Raw genomic sequence first — 9,209 nt, 5'->3', positions numbered from 1 at the left:
ACATACCCTTGATTGGATAACCACTTACTACACCAAACTAATTTGATCCTTCATATTGAACTTAAGAAGTTTTTTAGTTGTACAGAACCAGCTTCATAAATAACTACATACGAATGAGTACATAACCAGTTATTGCACCAATAAATGTGATGAAATTTATCCTCAAGAACCACTATACTTGTTCTACAAAACGAGTTTCATACTAGACCACAAACCCTTGATTGGATAACCACTTACTGGACTAACTAATATCATCATTCATGTTCAACTTAAGCATTTTTGTAAATGTACATAAAAAGCTTAAGAAATAATTACATACAATTGAGTACATAATCACTTACTGCACCAATAAATATGATGAAATTTATCCTCAAGAAATAGTAGATTTGTTGTATATAACGACTTTCATACTATACCACATACCCTTGATTGGACAATCACTTACTGCACCAAAGTAATATAATCTTTGATATTGAACTTGAGCATTTTTTTATTTGTACAAAACCAGCTTCAGAAATAACCACATCGGAATGAGTACATAACCAGTTACTGCACCAATAAATGTGATGCAATTTATCCTCAAGAACCCTTAGATTTGTTCTACATAACGAGTTTCATACTACATCACATACCCTTAATTGGATAACCACTTACTGCATCAAAGTCATTTGATCCTTCATATTGAACTTAAGTAGTTTTTTAGTTGTTCACAACCAGATTTAAAAATAACCACATACGAATGAGTACATAACCAGTTACTGCACCAATAAATGTGATGAAATTTATCTTCAAGAACCACTATCTTTGTTCTACATAACGAGTTTCATACTAGACCACAAACTCTTGATTGGATAACCACTTATTGGGCTAACTAATATGATCCTTAATATTCAACTTAAGCATTTTTGTAGATGTACATAACCAGCTTAAGAAATAACCACATTGGGACAAGGTAATCAATTTCGTTCAGGTAATTACAACCAAGGGTGGAAACCTCACCCAAGTATGGGTCAAGGGCAAGCTGGGCAATTCAGTAGACCATCACAGCAACTTGGCAACAACAACCCTCCTTATCTAATTAAATGGCAAAGCTAGATGACACACTTCAACAGTTTATGCAAGTGTCCATCTCTCATCATAAAAGCACTAAAGTTGTAATTAGAAGTTTGGAGAATGAGGTTGGTCAGCTAGTTAAGAAGTTAAAGGCTTTTGGAGCTAATATTGAAGTTAACGCGAGGGAGGAGTGTAAAGCCATTAGTACTACAAGTGGCAAGTTGTTAGATGAGAGAAAAATAGAGAGAAAAGAGAAAGAGAAGTTGAGTGAAAAAGGAGAAACTGAGAGAAAAGAGAAAGAAAAAGAAGAGAGTGAGAGAAAAGAAAAGGAGAAAGATGAGGGAGACAAAATAAGAGAAGAAGAGGACGGAAAATAAAGAAAGATATTTGAAAAACCCCTTCCTTACCCAAAGAATTATTCAAGGACGGAAAAAGAAAAGCAATTTAAGCGTTTTGTGGAAATTTTTAAGAAACTGGAGATCAACATACCTTTCTCTAAAGCACTGCAACAAATGCCTTCATATGCTAAATTTTTGAAGGAACTTCTCACGAAAAAGAGGAAATACATTGAAGAGGAAACTATTGAAGTGCAAGGGAATTGTAGTGTTATCATACAGAAAGTCTTACCCCCTAAGTTTAAAGATCCAGGAAGCTTCACCATTCCATGTACTATAGGGAAGTTAGCTGTTGTAAGGGCCTTGATTGATTTGGGAGCCAGCATCAACTTAATGTCGCTCTCTATGTTTAAAAAGATTGAAGGTTTGGAACTCAAGCCTACTCGGATGACTCTCCAATTAACGGATAGATCTCTTAAATATCCTTATGGGGTGGTTGAAGATGTGCTTGTTAAAGTGGACAAATTCTTATTTCCGGTGGATTTTGTCAACATGGAGATGGAGGAGGATATTGATGTGCCTCTCATTCTTGGGAGACCCTTTATGAAAACGGCTCGAGTTTTAATTAATGTGGAGAATGACAAACTCAAGGTGAGGGTACAAGATGAAGAAGTGAATTTTGACGTGTTTGAAGCCATGTCTCATTCAAAAGATGATAAGGCATGTTTTTATCTTGACACACTAGATGAAGTATGTATGATTCAGGAGAAGATGTTATGCTGTTCTTCACCCTTAGAGAAAACGCTCATTGATGCATGTGAAGATTTGAATGAGGAAGAAGAGGAATATATTAATGAGTGCTTGATTGACTTGGATGGATTAAAAGAAATCCCTTTTCATGAGGCGAAAATTGAAGAGATCAATACCAAGGAAAAAGTCAAGGAAAATAAACTGGAATTGAAGATGTTACCCCCACATTTAAAGCATGTTTTCTTAGAAGAAGGTGGGAATAAACCGGTCATCATCAGTAATTCTTTATCCTCCAAAGAAGAAGAAAATTTGGTGGAAGTACTAAGAGTCAACAACGGAGCTATTGGATGGTCAATTTCGGATCTCAAAGGCATAAGCCCAACTTATTGCATGCACAAAATATTCATGGAAGATGAGTATAAACCAGTTGCCCAACACAAAGAAGACTGAATCCTGTGATGAAAGAGGAGGTTAGAAAAGAAGTGTTGAAGCTTCTAGAGGCTGGTATTATATACCCTATTTCTTATAGTGCATGGGTAAGCCCAGTACAGGTGGTACCAAAGAAAGGTGGGATGACAGTTATATACAATGAAAAGAATGAGCTCATTCCTACTAGGATGGTTATTGGGTGGAGGATGTGCATTGATTATAGAAAGTTGAATAAGGCTACAAGGAAGGATCACTTTCCCCTTCCTTTCATGGATCAAATGTTGGAGAGATTGGCTGGACAAGCTTTATATTGCTTCTTGTATGGTTACTCAGGGTACAATCAACTTGTGGTGGATCCAAAAGACCAGGAAAACATAGGTTTTACATGTCCATTTGGTATTTTTACTTATAGAAAAATTCCATTTGGCTTGTGTAATGCTCCAGCCACATTTCAAAGATGTATATAGGCAATCTTTGAGGATATGATAGAAAAGTGCATTGAAGTCTTCATGGATGATTTTTCGGTATTTGGTGATTCTTTCCAAGTGTGTTTATCTAACTTGTATAGTGTTCTTAAAAGGTGCATTCAGAAAAACCTTATTCTTAACGGGGAAAAATGTCATTTCATGGTAACTGAAGGCATTATTTTGGGGCACAAAGTTTCTTCCAAGGGAATTGAGGTTGATAGAGCTAAAGTGGAAGTCATTGAAAAGCTTCCACCACCGAAAATATGAAAGGAATCAGGAGCTTTTTAGGGCATGTCGGGTTTTATAGAAGATTTATTAAAGACTTCTCCAAGATTGCCAAACCTTTAAGCAATCTCCTTGTCAAAGATGTGCCTTTTGTGATGAATGATGAATGCATGAAGGCCTTCGACATTTTGAAGAAGAAACTGGTTTTTGTGCCAGTGATTGTAGCTCCATATTGGAATCAAGACTTTATGTTAATGTGTGATGCTAGTGATTATGCTATAGGTGTGGTGCTTGGCCAACAAAGAGAGAAGGTGTTTCACACTACCTATTATGTCAGCAAAGTTTTGAATGAAGCCCAGTTGAATTATGCCACTATAGAAAAGGAATTCCTTGCTATAGTATATTGCTTGGAGAAATTTAGACCTTACCTCCTTGGGTCTAAGGTGATGATATACACGGATCACGCAGCTATAAAGTATTTTCTAACCAAGCCAGACTCTAAACCACGCTTGATTAGATGGGTACTTTTATTGCAAGAGTTTGATGTGGAAATCCGTGACAAGAAGGGTAGTGAGAATGTGATTGTTGGTCATCTATCCCAGTTAGTAAATGGTGAAGTTAAAAGTAAGGAGAAAGAAATTTGGGGGTCCTTCTAAGATGAAACACTCCTGTATATTCAACAAAGGTCATGGTTTGCTGATATGGCTAATTTTAAAGCTGCAAGAGTAATCCCAGAAGATTTTAAATGGCAACAGAAGAAAACTTTTTTGCATGATGCAAAACAATTTATCTGGGATGATCCGTTTTTATTTAAGATTAGAGCGGACAATCTTTTGAGGCGTTGTGTTACTACTGAAGAAGCAAAAGGAATTCTTTGGCACTGTCATGATTCACCTTATGGGGGGCATTTTAATGGAGAGAGAACAATTGCAAAGGTTCTCCAGTCAGAATTTTATTGGCCTACTTTGTTTAAAGATGCTCATAATCATTCTAGAAATTGTGATAAATGTCAAAGAACTGGGAGCATCTCAAGACGACATGAAATGCCATTACAGGGCATTCTGGAGGTTGAAGTCTTTGATTGTTGAGGGATAGATTTTGTTGGACCTTTTCCATCGTCTTTTAATAATGAATATATTTTGGTGGCGGTTGATTATGTGAGTAAATGGGTGGAAGCAGTTGCTTGTCCCAGGAATGATGCTAGCATTGTCATTAAATTTTTGAAAAGGCATATTTTTGCTCGGTTTGGAGTTCCTAGAGTTCTTATCAGTGATGGGGGATCTCATTTTTGCAATGCTCAACTAGCAAAAGTACTCAAGCATTATGGTGTGAGGCATAAGGTGGCTGCTCCATATCATCCACAAACAAACGGGCAAGCTGAAGTATCTAACAGGGAGATAAAGAAGATTTTGGAAAAGCCGGTTGCTTCATCACGGAAGGATTGGTCTCAAAAGCTAGATGATGCTCTTTGGGCATACAAGACTCCAATGAAGACACCTATAGGGCTATCTCCTTTTCAATTAGTATATGAAAAAGCATTTCATTTACCAGTGGAGATGGAGCATCGAGCTTTGTGGGCTTTGAAGTTCTTAAACTTTGATCCATTTGATACCACTAATAAAAGAAAAAGACAAATTCTTGAGTTGGAAGAGATGTGTTTACATGCTTATGAGTCTTCCAAGAATTATAAAGAGAAGGTAAAATTTTATCATGACAGGAAGTTGGTAAAGAAGGTTTTTTATCCAAGGCAGTAGGTCTTGTTATTCAACTCACGTCTAAAGTTTTTCCCTGGGAAGTTGAAGTCCAAGTGGTCTAGACCGTTTACAATTAAGGATGTTAAACCGCACGGAGCAATTGAGTTGGTAGATTCGGCTGCTAGTGATCCGCAAAGAAGCTGGGTGGTTAACAGGCAACGCCTCAAGCATTATTTGGGTGGAGAGGTTGAACGCTTTTCCACAGTAATGGAGTTGGTTGACCCCTGAGTATAATGGTGTCAAGCTCGTGACGTTAAACAAGCGCTTACTGAGAGGTAACCTAGCTTTTATAGGCTTTTCGTATTAGTTGATTTAGTTGAATGGTTTTGATTTGATTGTGTTATGAGTGTTTTTCAGGTTAGGATGGTGTTTCTCCCAGACTTCATAGCACTAGCACGTCCAGGACCAAAGGATTCTTCTTTTCTTTTCTTTACTTTGATGATTTTGTTTTTAGTGTGAACTATGTACTGGGCTAAATGGATAGATAGTTTGCTGCAAAGGTTTGGTGATTGGTGATGAACTGTTTTGTGATGAGTAATATTGTCTTGTGTTTGCTCTATTGTTTTAAGATGCATGATTGTGATAATGATTCCTTTAGCTTGAAAGCATAAATGGTGGTTGCTCATAATTGTTTAAAAGCAGATGCATGGTTTCAATTGTGATTAATATGTTGGGCAGGATGTTTATCAAATTATGGAACTTGAGTTACCCTGTGAGAGGTTGGACCCCAGAGTCTTTGATTGATTGAGTGTTATTGCTTTGGAAGCATGGTTGATTTTGCCTGATTTTTTATGATTGAACCACTTGTTTGCTTGTTACACATGATCAAGGTCATTTGTTCTTCTCCCATGTAAGCCAATGCCAATATGTGAACCCAATAATGAACAATGTTTGTTCTATCCTTTGAACTTTGAGCCTAAATATGAAAAACCGTTTTGAAATCCTTGCCTTGAGTTGAGTAGAGTATGTTTATACGGTAATGGAGAATGGTTCAATTTTGGGGTTGTGGGAAACCGGGAAGAACTCTGTGAAAATCTTTAAAGAGCATTGAGGAAAAGAAAAACCAAAAGAAAAAGAAAAGAGAAGAAAAGAAAGAAAGAAAAGGTTAAGCTCAATGAAAGGAAAGTATGGAATGAGTTGAATATTGGTTTCTCACATAAAAAGCAAAAAGAGAGATTAATGTTGTATCATTAAGTAAAATTGTTCACTCTCTTAACTCAAGAAATTTTGTTGTCTAGAAAAACAAATTTTCTTCTTAGCCCGACCATGTTACAAGCCTAGAAAAAGTCCTTGTGATGATAACTTTCTTATGAGTGTGTTTGATGTGTTTAAATGAAAGGCAAAGTTGATTCATGTGACATTGTGATGGTAAAGTGTAAGAGTGTCATCTCACTTACACCTTTGAGCTTGAGTGAAACACTATCCTGGGTGAGGAATTGTTCCAGCACTTTATGATAACATTCTTGCTTGGTTGTTGATTCTTAATGAAGTTGGCATCTGTTGTGTATGTTTTGATTATATGAGCACCATAGTTGAGCTTGATTGGTTAAAGCCTCATTATATCTTGACTGATCTTTCTATGAGGAGCATACATGAGTGATTTACTTGTCCTGGAGAAAAATGCTTTTTGGTGTGCTAGACCATTGTAGTTTGGCTATATGTTGTTAAGCTAGGTTTTTTTTTGCTTGAGGACAAGCAAAGTTTCAAGTTTAGGGTTGTGATAACGGTTGATTTCACTATTATTTATGATTCAATTTTGATACTAAATGAGTCCTTTTTTACTTAGAAACTTGTTTGAACTCTTGCTTTAATTAAGTTGTGAATAAAGAGAGTTGAGGTCAGAAATTATGATTTTTATCACTAAATTTCTTTGATTTTGAAGGAAAGTGGAATGATTTGGAAGAGGAGTTAAAGTACCAAGGAGTTGGAATCCAGAAAGGACAGAAAAGGCACTAGAAAAGAAGGTTATAGAAGGTCGCAGGACGCCTGGTTTCCCTTTTCTAGAGCCCTCAGCACAGGAGGCCTCGCATCCACGCCTGAGTGCCTTTCCAGGGGCGCTGAGCCCTAGACTTAGAGTATCGCTTCACGCCTGGGCACCCCTCCTGGGGTGCTGAGTGACACTTCTCTCGCAAGCTCGCTTGGGCGCCCTAAGTAGGGGCGGTAAGCATTGGCGACGTTGGCCCATGATCCAATTCAGCTTTATATAAGGACTTGCACGTTCTAGAGGGGGTATCTTTTGACAAAAGAGACGCAAATTCAGACTTGTTCGACTCTCTGGAGGCAGAATTGGATGCGGAAGCTCTCCTCTTCGGTTTTTAGGGTTTATCTTTCATTTTCATTCCATTGTACATCTAGTTTCTCCATGATAATGGGGAACTAAATTCATTTGTTGTTGGGGAAGATGTAACCTCTAAACTCTCATGTGTTTGAATTGATTCCAATTTACATATGCTTCTTTCATTAATTGTTAGGGTTATTCTCCTTTGCTCTATGCTTGTTATATTTAACTCATTCATGGCATGATTTTTAGTTTTCTTTGTTTTTGACAAATACGTAGAAACCTAGAACTAGGGAATTTCTCCCAAGGGAACTATTGCCTAGACATAGGGATAGAACGCTTGGTTGTCTTAAGCTTTTATTCGTAATGCAAAATTAATTATTAGGGATGCAAGACATTGTGGTCTAGTAATTAAGGATAGGCTTCTTTCGCCGAGACATCGGGTTCTAAGTAATTTAGAAAGTGACATTGACATTTAATAAAGAAGAAGAATTCTTATATGCATGAGAGTGATTATGTGAAATCTAAACACCAACAACATGTTCATCTCATAGTACAAACATCACCATTCACTTTTGTGTTTCTCTTCAATTCATCAAAATTGCATTCATATTTATTTTCTTGTTTTTACAATTAAAAAAACCCTAAATTGTTCTTCAAAGTCTTAATTAGTTAAGTAATTACATGACTGTTTAGTGTCGTGAGTCTCTTGGGAAACGATACTCGATCTTACCATTTATTATTACTTGATATGATTTGGTACACTTGTCGATGTCTTAACAATATGGTTTAAGTCTTATTCAAGCGCAAGATTGGATGACCCCTTATTTTGTTATTAATGATTTCGTCAATTGTACAGAACCAATTTTATACATAACCACATAATGTTGAAGGTATAACTAGTTACCACACCATATTGTCAATTTTTTTATATGAAAACAACGTGATACAAAACTTACAACATAACATACATTACATAACCACTTAATGCAGCAATAGATCCATGAAGCTGACAATAACGATAAATCTGAAATACAAAACAGGAAATTATGAATGTCCTCAAATTTTCACACAATTAATGTTCTTGTTTGATCCACTACCTTCAGGTTTTTCGTTGTTGTCAACCGGTGGAATGAATTTGCTAAGGATGTCATCAACAGAACGTATTGGAGGTTGTTGGTAACAACTGGTAGTGATACACGTACTAACTCATCAGTTGGGCAACCAATATCAGTTGCGAACACCTACACATACCGAGACTATCAGTGAAAGTGCACAAAACAAGTTAAGAAAATATAAAAAAAGAACAAATGATAACAGTTGTAAAGTTTACCTTAACAATATTGTTAAGTGTTATGTTAAGGTAATATGTTCCACATTTTGGTAAAAAAATTGCAACCTGTTCAGACATTATTGTTATATTCGATATACTAATGTGGGAATATAAGGTCAATAACTAACTATTTTTCAAAAAAAAATACTTACATCTATTAGGATTATCACACTTCCAACTTTTAATTGTGGACCTATTTGAGGATGATCAGTGGCCTACTTTTAGAATATCAAATATGTTTTGTTTATAAATCTTACAAAAAAGCTTAACAATTCTACTTATACATACTGATGGTGATAATAATTCTACTTTTACATACTGATGTAGTAAATGGTAATCTTGGTCTGATATAAACTTAATAAAATAAAGTTCAAATATATCCAATACATTCACCAACCAACCATTATGTGTTAATAAAGATAACCATGGTTCAAAAAATGTAAGTTTTATTATACTGTAAAGGACAAGTTTTGGGTTTACTCTAAGCAAAAATTAATTTTTTTTAGGTACTAAAATGTAATTGGTCAAATGGTAGAAAATAATACATCAATACTAGTGGTAAGGTGGTACAAGGAATGGAGGAAT

The 9,209-nt window shown here is 36.0% G+C and overlaps 2 protein-coding genes across 2 annotated transcripts; both read left to right on the top strand.

Moving 5' to 3' along the window:
- Window positions 1–1,565: 1,565 nt before the first annotated feature.
- On the top strand, window positions 1,566–2,588 carry LOC124840255 (uncharacterized). Its single transcript, XM_088096443.1, has one exon. The coding sequence runs from the start codon at window positions 1,566–1,568 to the stop codon at window positions 2,586–2,588; it is 1,023 nt and encodes a 340-aa protein (XP_087952569.1).
- Window positions 2,589–3,960: 1,372 nt separating this feature from the next.
- LOC148193911 (uncharacterized) lies at window positions 3,961–5,241 on the top strand. Its single transcript, XM_088096442.1, has 3 exons — window positions 3,961–4,202; window positions 4,452–4,956; window positions 5,056–5,241. Exons 1-3 carry the CDS (start codon window positions 3,961–3,963, stop codon window positions 5,239–5,241), a joined length of 933 nt encoding a protein of 310 aa, XP_087952568.1.
- Window positions 5,242–9,209: the final 3,968 nt, after the last annotated feature.

This window comes from Vigna umbellata, chromosome 8 (genome assembly GCF_029865625.1).
Source record: "Vigna umbellata cultivar VRB3 chromosome 8, Vumbellata_1.0, whole genome shotgun sequence".
Lineage (NCBI taxonomy): Eukaryota > Viridiplantae > Streptophyta > Magnoliopsida > Fabales > Fabaceae > Vigna > Vigna umbellata.
This window is presented reverse-complemented; position numbering and strand designations above follow the sequence as displayed.